General features: G+C 39.7%; 1 protein-coding gene across 13 annotated transcripts in view; it reads left to right on the forward strand.

Annotated features, from left to right (window-relative positions):
* The window catches only part of rbfox1 (RNA binding fox-1 homolog 1), a 2,603,746-nt gene that overhangs the window by 289,603 nt on the left and 2,293,103 nt on the right, over positions 1-21,040 (forward strand). For all 13 annotated transcript variants that reach the window (XM_051933405.1, XM_051933409.1, XM_051933407.1 and 10 more), the window contains exon 2: positions 9,136-9,168. In XM_051933405.1, coding sequence (XP_051789365.1) covers positions 9,136-9,168 — 33 coding nt within the window. The remainder of the gene's footprint in view (positions 1-9,135; positions 9,169-21,040) is intronic.

Consider the following 21,040-nt stretch of genomic DNA (forward strand, 5'->3'; position numbering starts at 1 on the left):
AGCGTCAGAAGCGTCTTGCCTGGGCTAAAGACAAAAAGGACTGGACTGCTGTTGAGTGGTCCAAAGTTATGTTCTCTGATGAAAGTAAATTTTGCATTTCCTTTGGAAATCAAGGTCCCAGAGTCTGAAGGAAGAGAGGAGAGGCACAGAATCCACGTTGCGTGAGGTCCAGTGTAAAGTTTCCACAGTTAGTGATGGTTTGGGGTGCCATGTCATCTGCTGGTGTTGGTCCATTGTGTTTTCTGAGGTCCAAGGTCAATGCAGCCGTCTACCAGGAAGTTTTAGAGCACTTCATGCTTCCTGCTGCTGACGAACTTTATGGAGATGCAGATTTCATTTTCCAACAGGACCTGGCACCTGCACACAGTGCCAAAGCTACCAGTACCTGGTTTAAGGACCATGGTACCCCTGTTCTTGATTGGCCAGCAAACTCGCCTGACCTTAACCCCATAGAAAATCTATGGGGTATTGTGAAGAGGAAGATGCAATATGCCAGACCCAACAATTCAGAAGAGCTGAAGGCCACTATCAGAGCAACATGGGCTCTCATAACACCCGAGCAGTGCCACAGACTGATCGACTCCATGCCACGCCGCATTGCTGCAGTAATCCAGGCCAAAGGAGCCCCAACTAAATATTGAGTGCTGTACATGCTCATACTTTTCATGTTTATACCTTTCTGTTGGCCAACATTTCTAAAAATCCTTTTTTTGCATTGGTCTTAATTGATATTCTAATTTTCCGAGATACTGAATTTGGGACTTTCATTAGTTGTCAGTTATAATCATCAACATTAAAAGAAATAAACATTTGAAATACATCAGTCTGTGTGTAATGAATGAATCTAATATACAAGTTTCACTTTTTGAATGGAATTACTGAAATAAATCAACTTTGTCATGATATTCTAATTTTATGACCAGCACCTGTAGGTTCTTAAACTATGGGTCACGTCTTGTGTGAATTTGGGTCAAGATTCACAATAGGACGCAAAATTGGAACGGGGTGCAAACAATTTGCTGAGTGCCTTGCGATGTGTCGCAGCGGACAGTTTAAAAACAAACACGATGGCTCTGCTATGACCTGTGTTGGCGGTTCTTCAAGGGGGATGTATGATTGATGGCAGCAATTCTTCAAGGCGGGACAAAGGGTTGACTGCTTCTCGAAGACACAAAAAAGGCAAAGTTCGTTCATGAGTAATAAAAAAGTTGAAGAACCAATGCGGAAATGCATAATTATGTCTTAATTGACCCCCACAGAAGACCAGTAGGCTTTGCGTCAAACTGTAATGCTACAATGAAGCACAGGGCACATGGAATAAGCTACCAAGTAATGTGGTAGACAGTAGGACTTTAGGGACTTTGAAAACTCGACTTGATATTATTTTAGGAGAGTTAAAGTGGAGAGGACTGGCGAGCTTTGGTGGGCTAAATTGCCTGTTGTCATCTTGGTTGTTCTGATGTTCTACAGAAACGGATGGTGTAAAAGTGTTACTAAATTGAGACCTTCTTCTACAACTTCACAGCATCGTAATCTAATCCAGGAAACAAACATGTACTGTCTGCAACCTAAGAGCAGGCATGCACTACGCTCGTACATACATAATGCTTTGGTTATTGTGACTCATTTGATGAAGGCTGAACAGCCAGAACATTGTTTGTGTAAGTTTCACTTCCATAATGGAATTAACTTTCATCTGTTTTTTGCTGTACTTTTTGCAGATGCTGCTGAAGCACCCCTACTTTAATTCCATTAAGTCAGATGATCAAAGCATAAGCTGTCCTAGAAGTGCAGGCGACTGTGTGAACGCGCTATATTCAATATTGAATCATTGATTTTCCTCCAATTTTACATTCTGCTTTCATTTCATTTGCTGCCTGCTTTTTCAAAAACTTTATTTTATTTATGATTGTAGACATTGTGACGAACGGCCGGGACGCCCCTGTTGTGTATGTTCCGGGGGAGCAGCCATGGACAGCTCAATACCTCCCCCGGGGCGCTTGGTGGCAGCCTCCCTGACCAGCGCTGATTACCCAGCCTCCCGTAGGGCTCCATGGGAGATGGTGTCCTCCACAGTTTGGTTGGGGCCCGTGGTGGCCGCTAAGGGGGGCTGTCTCCTTCCAACAGCCCGGCTGGACAAATCAGCAGCCCCACCCGGAAGTGCAATTAGGACCAGGTGGTCAAGCTCCTGGAACGCTTCTGGGTGGGTTATAAAAGCTTTTGAAGCCTGAGGAGGAGTGGTGGTGCCAGAAGGATTAATGTGATTATTGTGAGTGTTTTGGGACTGTGTTGAGCCTGTGGGACACGGGGAAGGCGTGCCCCAGAGCTGAAGAAAAATTAAAATCTGTTTATTTATTACGTGCCTCTGCGTCAGTCTGTGCCGGGTCGGGCGCTATATAGCGCCTTTCACAACATTTAAAAAAAAATGTAAAGTGCATTTCACGAGGGGTGCTGATTCCCGGGGAATTCATTTCCTTGAAATAGACAAATTATCTTTCGACCCTCTGCAGATAAAGGAAAGTGAAATGCAATGAAAATATGCACTTGGCTTATTTTAACGCTGGATGCTAAATAAGTACAGCTGAAAGAAGCCCATTGGGAAACAGAAGAGGTCTGTTGTCTCATTTCAGCAGACTCACAAAGTAGGTTAGTTCTGTGAATGGTGCCCTTTGTCGTCATTCTACATCTGTTGGCAGACTTCCATTTCTTTCTTGAGGTACCCTCTGTTTTATGGTTTTTAGAGACCGCTAGGTCTGTAGTGATAGTAGGGAGCAGGTTGAGGAGACCCTGGAGAGGTGGAGATCTGCTCTAGAGAGGAGAGGAATGAAGGTCAGTAGAAATAAGACAGAATACATGTGTGTAAATGAGAGGGAGGTCAGTGGAATGGTGAGGATGCAAGGAGTAGAGTTGGCAAAGGTGGATGAGTTTAAATACTTGGGATCAACAGTACAGAGTAATGGGGATTGTGGAAGAGAAGTGAAAAAGAGAGTGCAGGCAGGGTGGAATGGGTGGAGAAGAGTGTCAGGAGTGATTTGTGACTGACGGGTATCAGCAAGAGTGAAAGGGAAGGTCTATAGGATGGTAGTGAGACCAGCTATGTTATATGGGTTGGAGACGGTGGCACTGACCAGAAAGCAGGAGACAGAGCTGGAGGTGGCAGAGTTAAAGATACTAAGATTTGCATTGGGTGTGACGAGGATGGACAGGATTAGAAATGAGGACATTAGAGGGTCAGCTCAAGTTGGACGGTTGGGAGACAAAGTCAGAGAGGCGAGATTGTGTTGGTTTGGACATGTGCAGAGGAGAGATGCTAGGGATATTGGGAGAAGGATGCTAAGGATAGAGCTGCCAGGGAAGAGGAAAAGAGGAAGACCTAAAAGAAGGGTTATGGATGTGGTGAGAGAGGACATGCAGGTGATGGGTGTAACAGAGCAAGATGGAGAGGACAGAAAGATATGGAACAAGATGATCTGCTGTGGCAACCCCTAACAGGAGCAGCCGAAAGAAGAAGAAGAAGAAGAAGAGACCGTTAGGACAGACTCAAACACTCAGGAGAAGACACACTTCAATGCTAATATACTGTACAGATGTTTTTTTTCCCTATTAGGAATTCACTCCAGTTTTCCTTCTTAGACATGACCACTCTAATTTTCCATTTGTTCCATTTGAGCTGTCGGCTTTTTGTAGCCTGAAGGAGTCTTATTCTTCTTTTGGCTGCTCCCATTTAGAGGTTGCCACAGTGGATCATCCGTCTTCATCTATCTCTGTCTTTTACATCTTTTTTCTATCCACACTGACTGCCTTCATATCCTCTCTCACCACATCCATAAACTTCCTCTTTGGCCTTCCTCTGTACCTCTTTCCTGGTGGTTCCATCTCGAAGTACCCCTCATCTCTCCTCTGCATGTGCCCAGAGCATCTCAATTTAGCCTCTCTCATTTGGTCACTAAACTGTGTTGTTCCTCTAATATACTCATTCCTAATCCTGCCTATCATTGTTACTCTGAGCAAAAATCATAGCATCTTCAACTCGGCCACTTCCAGCTCTGTTACCTGTCTTTTCGTCAGGGCCACCGTCTCCAAACCATACAACATAGCTGGTTTTACTATCGTTTTGTAAACCTTCCCTTTCACTCTTGCAGGTACTCTTCTCTCACAAATCACTCTTGTCACTTTTCTCCACCCAGTTCACCCTGCTTGCATTCTCTTCTTCACTTTTCTTCCATACTTCTCCGTTGCTTTGGACTGTTGAACGCAAGTATTTATTTTTGTCTACCTTCACCACCTGTGCTCCTTCCACCACCTTCCCCTCTCATTCACGCACATGTACTCCAGCTTACTTCTGCTGACTCTCATTCCCCTTCTCTCCAGTGCATACCTCCACCTCTGCAGGTTTGTCTCAACTTGCTGTCTACTCTCACTACAGATCACAATGTCATCCGCAAACATCATAGTCCACGGAGACTCCTTTCTGACCTCATCTGTCAACCTGTCCATCATATAGCCTGATGGAGTTGAGGAGACAAATTCTAAAGAAGGCTTTCTGCACAATGTTTGTGGAAGTGTTTTACCATGGCGGAGTGTTTAAGAATAGATTGAGAAGTTCAAAAATGGTCAGACAAGTGTTACGCATGAAGAAGGAATGGGACGGCCATAAATGACGATAGTATTAGACAAGTCAATAATTATCCGCACTTTTATGATGGTTTTGTTTGGTTTGTTTGGTTGTACGACTTTTTCTGCACACGTGAGAAAACATTGTATGTCCGTCCTCACAGTGGTTAAAGTTTCAACCTTGATCAGTCAGTTTCTCTGTGTTTTTGTTGCAGCTGGTTTATATCTCACTTTCCCTTTTTGTGTGAATGGAGTGAATTATTGCTGCAATAATTGCTGCTTGTATATTTGATAAAATTTTAATAGTGTAGTTAAGACATGGGGAAGCCCAAAAAACTTGTTGTGTGCCAGTTAGGTTGCTCCCATTTAATGTGATGCTGTAAACACAAAAGAAAATAAAGACAATGATGGGACTAAACAATTAAAGCAATATGCAATGGTTGCCTCAGAATAGGTAATACTGCTCAAAAGAGGAGGTCTGGCATGGTGGAGCTCCATCCTTCGGCCAGCTCTGGTCCAACTGAGACACGTCCTTCCAGGGGACAGTTGGATTTTATGGAACTCCAACACGAAGGGGCGGAGTCAGTTGAACTCCTGGGGCGTCTTCTTGGTGCTGTGGATGAACTAAAAACACAATACTGTTAGTGACAGCACCCTCTTCTGTCCCGGAGTGGAAGTACATACCTCCTATGAGCCTGGAAGGTGACCCTCTGACATGCATGCATGACAATATAAATTCATCTGTTTGGCTTTTGAAGAACATGGAGAGAAACAAACTGAAAGAATCAACTTAACCACCCTAAGCAGTAAATAATGACAATTCCCTTAGTCTTTGCTAGACAGCCAAATTCAGAGAAACTGAAATGAAGTCAAACCTTTAGAAACCCTACTACCTGTTTATTTCATGTTTTTTGAACATTCTTTATTTCCAGTAAGAACTTTAGTAAAGGTAATTTGTCGATCTTCTTTTAATAGGCAAGTGTTTACCTTTTAAACTGATACAGAGGGTGGACAGCCTGCCACCCTAAACCTGTCCATCTCTAGAAATGTGCTGAAATTGACTGAGGTTCCATTAATGTCATTCTTTTAATTATCCAATATGTCCAAGATTGAATCTGTTTTTTGTTGCTCCTTTTAGCTGTTAACATTTTGTGTATTTAAGACAACAGCCATCACTCATTGAAACAAATTATTAAGTGCTCAATTTTTAGTGAAAAATGGTATATATAAAAAAATGGTATATTAATAGTCACTCTTTAACTATTTGTGCTAGATAGCTTGGAGAACAGCAATATATGTAAAATATAGAGTTAGGAAAGGCACTATATAATAGATAAATTGATATATTGTCAGTTAGATCAACAGAGTTAAATAGGAACTATAGAAAAGATAGATTGAGACAGTAAGGAAAGACACTATATTTCAAGGTAGAGAGAGAGGGAGAGGAAAAGGAAAGGCATTATATAAAAATTGACAGATACAGTATATCAAAAGAGTTAAGAAAAATAACTAAATAAAAGGTAAAATAGATTGATAGATCAATAGAGTTAAGAAAGGCACTATGTAAAAGATAGATCAATAGAGATAGGAAAGGCAGTATATAAAATATACAAAGATCAGTATAGTTAAGAACGGCATTTTAGAAAAGATAGATAAAGTTAGGAAAGGCACTATACAAAAGGTATATAGAGTTTAAAAAGACACTGTATAAAAGACGGAGTGAGGAAGAGTTAGGAAAGGAACTATATAAAAGGTAGATAGAGACAGTTAGGAAAGGCACTATATACCCTTGTTAAGGGTAAGTTTCACACAAACATTAAGAAGTTTTTCTTTACATAGAGAAACCACAGACACTTGGAATAAGTGACCAAGTAGTGTGATGGACAGTAAAACTTTAGGGATTTTCAAAACTTGACTTGATGTGTATTTTTTATTAGTTATTACCACGCTTATTTTAACTTCACCTGTTTGTTGTCTGGTAAAAAATCTTTTAATTGATATTTAACCCACTTCTTATTGTCCAAATGACTTGAAATTTTGCACACTTACTCACTTCCGATGACAATACATGAATACATGAGTTTCACTAATTGATTAATTAATCCATGTCAATTAAGAAATAAAATTTTCATATGAAGAATAGTTCAAGATTTCACCAATAGATGGCGCTGGTAACGGATAGAAATATTAAAAGAAGTGTTAAAATATCAATTACAAAATTATACTAAAACAAACCCAAGACTAAAAATTTAAAAGTTTAAAATAATATGTATATAAAAAGTACTTTTTAAAAACCACACTTATATTAAGTTAAAAAGTGAACTAAAAAGTAAAAAATAAGTTTGTCATACATCACTCGTAAAATAAAAGCGTGGGCGCTTTTCATCAATCAACATTCAAAAAACACTTCTTAAAAACTTAGCAAAAGCACCCACCTTTTATTTTACGAGTGATGTATGAAAGACTTATTTTTTACTTTTTAGTACACTTTTTAACTTAATATAAGCGTGGTTTTTAAAAAGTATACAGTGGTGTGAAAAACTATTTGCCCCCTTCCTGATTTCTTATTCTTTTGCATGTTTGTCACACAAAATGTTTCTGATCATCAAACACATTTAACCATTAGTCAAATATAACACAAGTAAACACAAAATGCAGTTTTTAAATGATGGTTTTTATTATTTAGGGAGAAAAAAAATCCAAACCTACATGGCCCTGTGTGAAAAAGTAATTGCCCCCTTGTTAAAAAATAACCTAACTGTGGTGTATCACACCTGAGTTCAATTTCCGTAGCCACCCCCAGGCCTGATTACTGCCACACCTGTTTCAATCAAGAAATCACTTAAATAGGAGCTGCCTGACACAGAGAAGTAGACCAAAAGCACCTCAAAAGCTAGACATCATGCCAAGATCCAAAGAAATTCAGGAACAAATGAGAACAGAAGTAATTGAGATCTATCAGTCTGGTAAAGGTTATAAAGCCATTTCTAAAGCTTTGGGACTCCAGCAAACCACAGTGAAAGCCATTATCCACAAATGGCAAAAACATGGAACAGTGGTGAACCTTCCCAGGAGTGGCCGGCCGACCAAAATTACCCCAAGAGCGCAGAGACGACTCATCCGAGAGGTCACAAAAGACCCCAGGACAACGTCTAAAGAACTGCAGGCCTCACTTGCCTCAATTAAGGTCAGTGTTCACGACTCCACCATAAGAAAGAGACTGGGCAAAAACGGCCTGCATGGCAGATTCCCAAGACGCAAACCACTGTTAAGCAAAAAGAACATTAGGGCTCGTCTCAATTTTGCTAAGAAACATCTCAATGATTGCCAAGACTTTTGGGGAAATACCTTGTGGACTGATGAGTCAAAAGTTGAACTTTTTGGAAGGCAAATGTCCCGTTACATCTGGCGTAAAAGGAACACAGCATTTCAGAAGAAGAACATCATACCAACAGTAAAATATGGTGGTGGTAGTGTGATGGTCTGGGGTTGTTTTGCTGCTTCAGGACCTGGAAGGCTTGCTGTGATAGATGGAACCATGAATTCTACTGTCTACCAAAAAATCCTGAAGGAGAATGTGCGGCCATCTGTTCGTCAACTCAAGCTGAAGCGATCTTGGGTGCTGCAACAGGACAATGACCCAAAACACACCAGCAAATCCACCTCTGAATGGCTGAAGAAAAACAAAATGAAGACTTTGGAGTGGCCTAGTCAAAGTCCTGACCTGAATCCAATTGAGATGCTATGGCATGACCTTAAAAAGGCGGTTCATGCTAGAAAACCCTCAAATAAAGCTGAATTACAACAATTTTGCAAAGATGAGTGGGCCAAAATTCCTCCAGAGCGCTGTAAAAGACTCATTGCAAGTAATCGCAAACGCTTGATTGCAGTTATTGCTGCTAAGGGTGGCCCAACCAGTTATTAGGTTCAGGGGGCAATTACTTTTTCACACAGGGCCATGCAGGTTTGGATTTTTTTTTCTCCCTAAATAATAAAAACCACCATTTACAAACTGCATTTTGTGTTTACTTGTGTTGTATTTGACTAATGGTTAAATGTGTTTGATGATCAGAAACATTTTGTGTGACAAACATGCAAAAGAATAAGAAATCAGGAAGGGGGCAAATAGTTTTTCACACCACTGTATATATATTACTTTAGAAGAATTAAGTGGATAGGACTGGGGAGCTTTGTTGGGCTGAATGGCCTGTTCTCATCTACAGTGTTCTAATGAGAGAGAGTTTGGAGTGGCACTATTTGAAAGGCAGATACATAATGCTAATCTTGTTTTAATTTGTATTCTTTTCTGATATGGCATCATTTCTTAACCCCTGGTTAATGTATAGTTTATACAGTCTGAGAGCTGATAAGATTCCCACTTCCACTTTATGTTTCTTCCAGAAGAGTGGCTCAGAAAATGAATGTATGGATTGTAGGTAACTAAATACAAGCTTTCGTTTGAGATGTTTGCGTAAGTAATGCAGGATATTATTCTAATTATTTATATTTTTTTAACCCTAGGCTTCGGGAATTCATCCTACAATCAAGCATCAGGTAAGTCAATGCTTCTTCATGGATACTCTGCTGTCTGCTGTGCTTTCTTTTTGTAGAAAAGCATTTTCCGCCTTTGTTCATACAGTTCAAAAAAAGAACATTTTCTGGCAGTCTGATGTTTTATGCTAGGTTTACAGAAATCAAAGAGCGTGAAGGAGTTTGTTTGCTGTCTTTTCTAGTTTGACGTCAGCTGTATTATAATGTCTTTACAGCTGTTAGCCGAGTGTTTTCTTTCTTTGTGTTACCTTTGAATCAGTTTACGGTTTGATTCACGCAGCTTAGTGATTGGTTGATGTCTCCCTAAACTACTAGATGCTGATGTTCAGGTGCTGAATGTTACCTGGGCAAATCCTAACCTCTGTGGTATTCTTCTTGGCTTTGTCCAGATAGGGCAGTTACCAGAATCATACTCTGCTTGTTTGGTAATAAACTTTAATTAAATGCTGTCAAGTATTTATAAAAAATTCATAACTTATCATTGAAAGGGTGACTGATGTGTGGTGTTAACTGAAGCTCTTGCTATTGTACTTTTGGAGAATATTTCATAAAGTGACATGGAGCGTAACCAGTTTGTGGACGATAGCAGCATGTTCTTTCTGTTATGGATGATGGCTGAAATCATACAGTCGATTGTCCGCAATGCACAGTGCCTTTGAGTCTGTCAGAAGATCCTTTAAACATGAAGTACGCCCAAGTAGAAATTTCATTGCAAAGTGAGTGCTCAAACACCGAATATGCTCTCTGTTTTGTCTTTCTGTATTTATTCAGCATTTAAAGACTTTAATAAGGATTCTGTGGTATCAACTCAAGAAAAGAAGTGGAAGATCAGATCAGAGTAAATTTATGGTTTTACACTCATAAATTTAAGGAATACTTTAATTTTGACACTTAAGAATATGAAAAATGAAAAAAATATGTTTCAAGTTGTTGCTTGGTTCAGAGATTACATGGAATTTGCCACCGCTGTTTTATTCCATCTTAGCTGCTCGCTTGGCCTGGGACAAGGGGCTCATGGATTAGGGCCGAGCTCCTCTGCCATGTTTACTGTATTCACTGATTGTGTTCAATGTTTTTGTCTCCTCTAACAGAGAGGAACTATATTTGTTTTCTGCATTTATGTGTGTGATTTTTTATTGAAATAAAGTCACACTTATCACTCACTCTCACTTTAAAATTGCTACCTGCGCCCTGCTGTCTGAAGTATGAAAGTAGTATAGGGCCATTGGCGCATGCCAAAGGAGAATCTGTATTGTGTTCTGTTAATTAAGAATCCAGAAATAATGGCTGATGCCATCATTGAAATGTATGTGTGTGTTTTTTTTATTATTGTTGCTCAAAACAAACAATCGTAAGAGACTGTACAATATAGCCCATCAGCAACTAGAAGTAGCCATCTGACATCAAATACCTTTTTTATACATATTTCAATTGTCCTCTTTGCCTTATTATATTTCTGCTTACTTAATGAATTTAAATATCACTGAAGGTCAAATGTAAAAAAAAGCGGAAGACTGTTAGCCTATTTAGTGTTGTAATTATGAATTTTCCCAACCAACAATACCAAATAATAAAGTATTTGATTTCTCTAGAGTTATCTCTATATATATAAAATCCAATGTCTGTCAGTCTGTCTGTCCGCTTTTCACGAGGGAACTATTTAACAAATTTAGATCAGGTTTTTTTCTAGAATTTGCTTGAACATTCTGGTTGATTTTGCAACTTCTCTCATTGCGTTGAGAATCATAGTTCACTTGCAGGAGCGATATATTTGCACCAATCTGAGAAAGAGGCTGAGGGGAGGGGGACGCGTGAAGTCAGGAATGGGGAGTCGGTCTACCTCTGAGATTTGGAGCGTAACTTACCTCTGCTTAGCTAGCGATACCTGTTTGTTTATTGTTTATCCTGTTTCACTACTACGTGGGCGGAGCCAAGGGGAACGGCTAGTTTATATATAAAATCCAAAATGTCTGTCTGTCCGCTTTTCACGAGAGAACTACTTAATGGATTTTTTCTATAATTTGCTTGAACATTCCAGTTTATTTTGCAACTTCTTTCATCACGCTATGTATCATAGTTCGCATAAAGGAGCGATTTATTCGCACTAATCTAAGACAGAGGCTGCGGGCCGAGGGGAGGGGTGAGCATGACGTCAGGAGTAGGGAGTTGGGCGGGCCCTCCTCACTCAAGCGCCAGCCTCTGTTCAAGTTGCTCTACCTGTTGCCACATTTTGGAGCGTACCTTGTTGTTTGTTTATTGATGTTTAAAGTTTGTCCTGTTTCACTACTACGTGTGCGGAGCCACAGGGGACAGCTAATAAGTGATACATATATATATATATATATATATATATATATATATATATATATATATATATATATATATATGCCAGTGATGGTGCACTTGACTTGAGCATTCCTAGTTTTCCTCCACTTTCTCTGTACGTTTATCATTTGTTTGCTCAGAGGTTGATGCTCTTGCTGTTTCCTGAGCAGCTCTTCTTTTCTCCACCCTAGCAGCCCGCTTTTTCTCTTCTTCCATTGGCATCTTGTTGCGTTAAAACTGATTAAGTCAGTGTTTGTGTTGCAATTACTTAGTACGTTTTCTTTAATTTTTCATTTAAGCTGGCATTTAAGTCTTCAATCTGCCTCAAGAATGATTTAATTTATGAAGAGGTAGGCAAAGTGATGACGAAGGTGGTAGGGATGAGAACGGCGCCCATATGCATACACCGCACAGCCGCCCTGCTGGCCGCTGCCAAAAGTTGATACTACAATAAAATAAAATAAAAATAAAAAGCAAATAGTAGACGTTCTGTAGTATATGTGTACCAAATTTCAGGTCAACAGGTGAAACAGTTTGCGAGCTACAGGTGATTTAAAATCCTGGACAGACAAACAGACAGTCACAGTAGTGTATTATGTAAGAAGATATATATATATATATATATATATATATATATATATATATTGTGGGAGATGGCCGGCTGTTCATCCCGGCCTATACCCCCAGGCCGCTAGATGGAGCCCTCCCTGTAGCATGGAAGTGCCCCGAAGACCAGCAGGGGATTATGGACAATGGAGTTTTTATTCCCAACCCTGCTGGACACCGTGGGGCTCACCAGAGGACGCTGCAGGGAGGCTCAAGGACTTATACGTGCCCTATAACCCGGAAGCACGTCATAATCATATGACCAGAGGGAACAACGCGTTTCCGGGTTGAAGAGAAGGACTTTTTATCTGACCCGGAAGTGATAAATCACATGGACTGTGGGATGGGAAACACTTCCGGGTCAGGGAATATAAAAGGACTCTGGGAAAGCCAGACATTGAGCTGAGCTGGGAGGTAGGGTGGCGAAGTGTCTGGGAGTGGAGGATTGTTAGTGATTATTGATTATTGTACTTGTATGTGTAGTGTGGAGTGGAGGGTGCTTTATGCACATAGTTATTATAAAATAAATAATAATTGTAATTTTACCCGGTGTTTGGAGTGGTACCTGAGGGTTCAAGGGAGCACTAATACGCTCTACTGCTACAATATATATATATATATATATATATATATATATATATATATATATATATATATATATATATGAATGAAGTGATAAGATGTGTGGCTGGCAGGCATCCATGGTGGCCAGCATCGGATAGTAATTCATGCTGGGTACGTCTGGGTGTCACATTGTACAGCGTCCACAATGAGGCTTGAATATCCAATGAAAAAGAGCAACAAGAAGCTCACAGAAAGAGGGATGTAAAGTAAGAATGTCTGATGAAGAAAGGCAACAAGATGCACAAAGAAAGAAGAGTGTAAGTAAGATATATCCTGTAAGCAGATGTTTGTTAACACACCCTGTGATCAAAGCAGACAGACTTACCTTTGTACCGTTAAGTTTGTTTTAGTAATTGGTAGTTTTTGAAATTAGTGAGTGGCATCACAAGTGTTTTTTCTTAAGAAGTACTTGCCTTTCATTGACGTTCATGTTATTCAGTTGAGTTAATGTAATATTAGCTGTAAGACCTGTAAATTTGTTAGAATAGTGCTAAAACCTTTCAACACAACACAAGTTTTTCTTATTCGGTGATTATGATGACTTTCATCATTATGGTCTACAGTTACTCAGACTATAGTGCTGTTGGTATGAGATCTTCTGCATAAAATAAGCAAAACCAAATGATGCTTATTAAAAAAATTGCATATTTTACTCCTTTGTAGATAAGACAGAATACATGTGTGTAAATGAGATGGAGGTCAGTGGAATGGTGAGGACGAGGGAGTAGAGTAGAGGTGGATGAGTTTAAATACTTGGGATCAACAGTACAGAGTAACGGGGATTGTGGAAGAGAAGTGAAAAAGAGAGTGCAGGCAGAGTGGAATGGGTGGAGAAGAGTGTCAGGAGTGATTAGTGACAGATGGGTACCAGCAAGAGTGAAAGGGAAGGTCTACAGGATGGTAGTGAGACCAGCTATGTTATATGGGTTGGAGATGGTGGCACTGACCAGAAAGCAGGAGACAGAGCTGGAGGTGGCAGAGTTAAAGATACTAAGATTTGTATTGGGTGTGACGAAGATGGACAGGATTAGAAATGAGGACATTAGAGGGTCAGCTCAAGTTGGACAGTTGGGAGAGGCAAGATTCCGCTGCCTAAAGGGAGCTGCCGAAAGAAGAAGAAGAAGAAGTAGATAATTTATTTTACACTGGACAAAAAATGTTTTTGAAATGTTTCCTGACTGTATCCCATAAGAATTTTATTAAACGTGAAATTAGTTTAATTGAATTGAGTGTGTTTATTCCCTTAATGAACCTGACACATTGTGTTAGTTCAAATGAGCTTAAACTGTTTCACTGCTGATTTTCACTTACAGTAAGTTCAGCATCTGATGCTTCTTCTTTCAGTGTCCAGCAGTATTCAACCAGCATTGATGGATTTCACATTCCCTAACTCTACATTTCACTTTTCTATCATTGCTATATCCTGGGGAAACCTTTCACTATTTTCGTCACTGTGTGCACCAAGATTAACAGGCAAGAAGTCCCAAGTGTGAATACAGGAAATCAATCTTCATTGACTTGTTGCACTTCATGAATTTGCATGCTTGAAGCATGATGTTAACCAGCTGGAAGTTGTTTGGTGCACTGTAGTTGCCAAGGAAATTCTGAGCAACATACTTGAATGCCTTCCATGCGATTTCCTCCGGCCCAACTTCGGGCTGCTTGTCATTGATTAAGTGTCAGTATTTGTAGACCAACAAAATTACCTTCCATAACCTTGGCATCAGTTAATTGTGTACTATGTTTGCCATTCCAATAGATGGTGCACAAACCTTGACACTGCTTTTACATAGCCCATACCAAATGTCATTAAACAGAAACGTATGCATTGCATCTTTCATTCTGGCAGGTAGCAAATAGCACAACATTTGTAGTAATAAAATGCATTAAATTTATCATTTCAGTAGATGGCACATCAAAAACATTAACACTACTTTTACAAATCCCATTCCAAATGGCATATACCGTATATACAGTAAGTCGGGTCTTGAAACCTGAAAAATCAATCATAAAATCAGACCCCGACTTATACGCCCGTTCTAAAATACGTCACTTAATTTTTTTTTTTTTACATGTTCTTGCCTCCTCCAGTCTCACAGCAGTTTCTCAGACACATCGAATTTTGTTGCAGCAGCGCAGTTACCAATTTCTTTTGCCACTTCAACGACTTTTAATTTAAATCTAGCTTCATATTTTCTTCTGATCGAATGCTCCATCGTAGATAAGGAATGCTCTTATTTTAAAGGTGTATGAGGGTGTGAGACACACAAAACAGTGTAAACATTGCTTCGGAATAGTTCGGGTATTACCGTGTGTTCTCATAGGGACAATATATAGAAAAAAAAGGCCGTGAGCTCCGTGGTTACTCTCTCAGGTGGGCTTTAGCATATCATAATCTCTTGGACCAATAGCATGAGTTTTCCGCATTTGACTTATACGGCCGACATAAAAAACTGAAAATTATACGTTAAAATCAAGCCCCCCGACTTATCCGCGAGAGAACTTAAATGCGATTATAAATGGTAATAGATATTTATGCATTACATGATTCACTGCAAACATTAACGCTGAGGTCTATGTTGATTACTTACAGTAGATATCACCCCAACTTAGATGGGAAAGCACAGCTACTAAAAGGATAAGTGTCTGTGTATCTGTGTGTCCCTCCCGTTGCTATGGCTTTTCATTTCAACAGATGGCAGATCTAATACATCTGTAGTGATAAATTGTGTTGCATGTGTTATTCCAACAGATGGTGCATGACAGACGCATGCTTTGCATTTGTCATTCCAACAGATGGCAAAGCACAAATATTTGCAGTGATAAAATAAATGCATTGCATTTGTCATCCCAACAGATGGTGCAAACCCATAAGCTACACCCAAAAGTGTTTAGGAAGCAAAATCTTCATTGTCCAGTGTTATTCAGATCTATATGCTAGATATTATTCTGTCCATTACAGGGACTGTCTCTACCTAATTTGTGCTACCTGCCCGATTTGCTTTGCACATGTGTAGACCTTTCAAGCATGTGTACTGTAAGAGTATACTTAATGGTGCTTCCCAATCTGTTTTGCGCATACGTGAAAAATGTATGGCGTATTAGTGTTGGATTGATACTAAAATTTGGTGTTCGGTATCAATACTTGCTTTCAAACCACAGTACCCAAGCAAATGATGGATAAATCCAGACCAAATCCCCTGCATTAATTTGCAACAGTTAAAATGACAACAATCCACTGATGTAACGTTGCCTAATTATTAAACGATTGACTCAGTCACACATTAAGAGCAAAGATCTTCCAGTTCTGATCACACACTATTCAGACAGTGAACCCCCTCAGATTATCCTTATAAACCCCTGCTGTGCTGTGTCATGTAACCGTCAGATAAAGTGAGAACACCCTGCTGCAGCTTCTCTGTGCCAAAAGAAGTTGCCATTTTTAGCACAGTTGGGTATTTCTGTCTTTCCTTAGCATGACTACATCCTGACTGCACCAGAGAAGCTGACTCATTAATTAGTAAAAATGCTTACTAAAAGCAGTCATTGTCTTAATAAATTAAGTAATGTAATAAACTTCATTCTAATATAGAGTAACTATTAGTTTCTTTTTTTTTTTTTGAAGACAAAACTATTTCTCTTGTTTTCTAGTCTGATGTTTTAGACAGGGTTGTTCTGGTCCACCGCTCTTTGAATCAATAAGGCTGAAGCAAGTCCTACAAAGGAAGCTGATGTAAGCCTCAGAGAGTCGTCTCCTATGGAGTGGGTTTTATTTACATTGGTACTGAACTGTCTGTCCTTCATCGCATGCCAGCCCTACAGCTACGCCACAACTGTACTGTCTGTGATACCATATCATGAACCATTTTTTGTCATCAATCTTACCTTCACATATTTAGACTCTCATTGGGTTTATATTAATTTAAAAATAAAATAGAAGATGCATGATTTTGTTATGACATGCAGAACCTACACAACTGGGCAGTCAGTCATTGTCCAGCCCGCTATATCCTAACACAGGGTCACGGGGGTCTGCTGGAGCCAATCCCATCCAACACAGGGCGCAAGGCAGGAACAAATCCTGGGCAGGACACACACACACACACACCAAGCACACACTAGGGACAATTTAGGATCGCCAATGCACCTAACTTGCATGTCTTTGGACTGTGGGATGAAACTGGAGCACCCGGAGGAAACCCATGCAGACACGGGGTGAAAATAATGTGCTAAACTTTAGTCTAGTAATAAATTGTATCTCTGCACTCTTCATTAGTTATTGGTGTAGTCCTCTTCAAATATTATTTTTGCACTAAAACCATTTACAGTACATCCTTTTAGAATATTGACTTAACCAGCTATGCAACCTAAGACATATAAGTCTATTTAAAGTTTGCAGTGCACCACATATTGGAATGCATTTTAGTAGTAAAATGCATTGCATTTGTCATTCCAACAAAAGGTGCATCGCATACATTTGTAGTAATAAAAATCATACTGTAACTTCAAATGTTTGTGATGTGCCATCTGTTGGAATGATAAATACAAAGCATATGTCTCTGTTATACACCATTTGATTTGGGATTTCTAAGAGAGAGATAGAGCTTAGGAGCAGGCGCTGATGGAGCACATTGCTGCACCCACCTCATGACAAACCAACTCAGGATCCGAGATTAGGACCCGAGTGCAGCCATGCAATGGGTGACACCTCAGCACCACTCTTGTTCAGATGGAATGGAACAGTGTGAGGTTTGTTATGGTGGCTGGAGTGCCAATTCTGTCACCAGCCCCCAGGTTTTTCCCTGCAGGTTGGAGGGCCTACTTGCAAGGCTGGATGCAGATTAACGTCATGCCCAGGAAGAAGCAATTGAAGCAAAATAGAGTCACTTTTGGTTTTTACGGGACCTTCCGATTGTCAGTGCAGATTCCTAGCCTCAGAGCCACCACTCCGCCCATATATTTCTAAAAGCAGTTTTAATGTTTCTGATGCACCATCTGTTGGAATGACAGAGCCATTTATTTGGACACACAGATACACTTATCCTTTTACTAGCTGTGGTATCTGTCTAAGATGGGTTGAAGGCTAAGTAATCAAAGTAGACCTCACTGTTAATATTTTAATATTTTTACTTTTATTTTTAAAATTGGGCGGCACGGTGGCGCAGTGGGTAGCGCTGCTGCCTCGCAGTTGAGAGATCTGGGGACCTGGGTTCGATTCCCGGGTCCTCCCTGCGTGGAGTTTGCATGTTCTCCCTGTGTCTGCGTGGGTTTCCTCCGGGTGCTCAGGTTTCCTCCCACATTCCAAAGACATGCAGGTTAGGTGGATTGGCGATTCTAAATTGGCCCTAGTGTATGCTTGGTGTGTGGGTGTGTTTGTGTGTGTCCTGGGGTGGGTTGGCACCCTGCCCAGGATTGGTTCCTGCCTTGTGCCCTGTGTTGGCTGGGATTGGCTCCGGCAGACCCCCGTGACCCTGTGTTCGGATTCAGCGGGTTGGAAAATGGATGGATGGATGGATGGATGGATTTTTAAAATTTTAATTAATTTTTTTCCCTCATCAGACATCTGGTCACCTCTCTTACCAAGGATTAATCAGTTTGGCTGAGCATCCAGCTCTAGGAAGAGTCCTGCACATTCCAAACTTCCTCCATTTAAGAATTATGGTGGCCACTGTGCTTTTGGACCCATTTAATGGCATAGACATTTTTTAAGTCTTCTCCAGACCTGTGCCTTGACACAATCCCATCACTAAGTTTTACAGGCAGTTTCTTCAATCTCATGGCTTGGTTTTTCCTCAACTGTGGAACCTTCCAAAGACAGACATGTGCGTGCCCTAATTAGCACAATCAATTCAATTAAGCACAAGTGGACCCCAAACAAGGTGTAGAAACATCTCAGCAATGATCAGTAGAATAGAATAGATATGAGCCAGGTTTTAGGCATCAGTAAATGGTCTGAATACACGTTTCAATAATAATAATAATAATTCATTACATTTATATAGCGCTTTTCTCACTACTCAAAGCGCTATCCACATAGGGAGGAACCGGGAAGCGAACCCACAATGGGATATTTCAGGTTTTTTTTTTGTTTTTAATAAATTTGCCAATTTTTTGAAAATCCTGTGTTTGCTTTGTTATAATTGGTTATTTCAAGCACCTCTAGCAAATAAAATGTATTATTATAATTTCATATCGTTAAAAAAGGGAAAAAATGAATTTAAATGATTTTAGCATAAGGCTGAAACACCAAAACTTGTTAAAATGTGAAGAGGTCTGAATATTTTCCGAAGGCATGGAATGTCCCCAAATTCTTATTGAAGAATCTTTTCAGTTAAAGCCTTTTTTAGGTTTTTGTGTGTCTGCACATATTGTGTACTAGGATTGTTGTCTTCACACCTGTAGCTCACTAAATAATTTAGCAGGGGTGCAGACACTTAGTTTGATTTGATATGATACTTCAATGTACAGCGTATGAAGTAGTATAGAGTGAATTCTGTGAATTTGTTCTGTATCTCATTCATTGTGATATGATCTATAAAATCAATTAAAGAATAAAACAATACATGGCATACACTCTTATTTACACACTTCATCTTTGGATGTTCCCTGGAGATAGCATCTCCTTCTTTTAATATGAGACCAAACACTGCATACTATTCAGTGTAACAGCGTTGAGTCTTTAAAACTTTATTTATTACATACCTCTGTATATCTTCCTATATCTGTACATCTGCTGTTGTTTAAAGGTTTATTGGTATGGTGAAATTCTTGTAGAGATTCTGCTTGATAAGCTACTCAGTGTACTTTCATGACTTGTGTTGGTTATACTGTTATGTGTTTGTTTGATGTACAGATGCTTATGGACTCCTGGTATTTTGAAATATAATCTGTTTTATGAGATTAATTTTTCAGAGGCTGTTTTTTCAACTAAAGAACTTCTGATGAAAGGAAAGATGTAAATGAAGGCGTGTTTATAGCTCCATTTTAACAGAATGAAAATAGAAATGTTCTGTGGCCTGTCTCAGAGACTTCTGAAATGGTCATCTTTCTCTTTTCCTCTTTCTCTCTTCTCTAGTTGATGGCATACACAAAAGTCTATGAGCCCTATGGGGACATAAATCAAAGTACTTGGCTGATGGAAATAATTAACATCCAGGGACACATCAGTTTTCCTTACAAATATAGAACATGTAATAAAAATGGAAGGATCTGATGAAATTATCCACCAAAATTATTATGACTTGGCGTAAATGGTGTCCCCATTTAACCTCTCCTTCTGTAGTAGTATTGCATTTTACAGGAAGGTGAAATCTGAATGAAAGAAAACAAGTTAAAAATAGCTCTACATTTTATATATATATATATATATATCCATCCATCCATCCATCCATTTGCCAACCCGCTGAATCCGAACACAGGGTCACGGGGGTCTGCTGGAGCCAATCCCAGCCAACACAGGGCACAAGGCAGGAACCAATCCCGGGCAGGGTGCCAACCCACCGCAGATATATATATATATATTTAAAAGCCAAATACCACTGACTCGCTCATTACGAAATTTCCTGAATCATGAGGACTTGGGACTTAAAATTTGGAATGTAGGTTACCCTTGGCCCATAGGTGCTCACTAAGAAACGGTTTTAAAAATTTCATGGTCCAAGTGCGAAATTTCTTATAGTTTTTTAGACCCATTAGTATGTCTGTCTGCTTTTCACGAGAAAAGTACTTAATGGATTTAGATTTTTTTTTTTCTACAATTTGCTTGAACATTCCAGTTAATTTTGCGACTTCTCTCATAGAGCTAAGAATCATAGTTCGCTTGCAGGAGCGATATATTCGTGCGAATCCGAGATAAAGGCTGCAGGCCGAGGGGAGGGGGAAGAGTGACGTTAGGAGTAGAGAGCTGGGCGGGACCCTCCTCGCTGTCCTGTTTCACTAATACACGGGAGAAGCCACGGGGGATGGCTAGTATACACAGTATATATATCTCTGTTATATAAAAAAAAATCCTGGGACGAGACAAGACTTTTTCAGAGAGATACTTTCAAGTCCTTTGAGGCGAGACTTTGTGCCAAGAGATTTATCCACACCCAGGGCCGGAAATAAAAGACAAAGAGTAGATGACAAAGTAGAACGTCCTAAAGAGGTTCAAAAACGTTGGCACGATACACATGCAGAGCAGGTTAGAGTTAACGAAAGTACTAAAAATCGAAAGTCTCAAAAAAATGATAGCAAAGATCGCAGTAGCACTAACAAACAGAAATTATTACTATGTGAAATAATGGAACAGTGAAAAGAGATCGAATATATTGTTTGGATT

Source organism: Erpetoichthys calabaricus, chromosome 11, assembly GCF_900747795.2.
Source record: "Erpetoichthys calabaricus chromosome 11, fErpCal1.3, whole genome shotgun sequence".
NCBI lineage: Eukaryota > Metazoa > Chordata > Cladistia > Polypteriformes > Polypteridae > Erpetoichthys > Erpetoichthys calabaricus.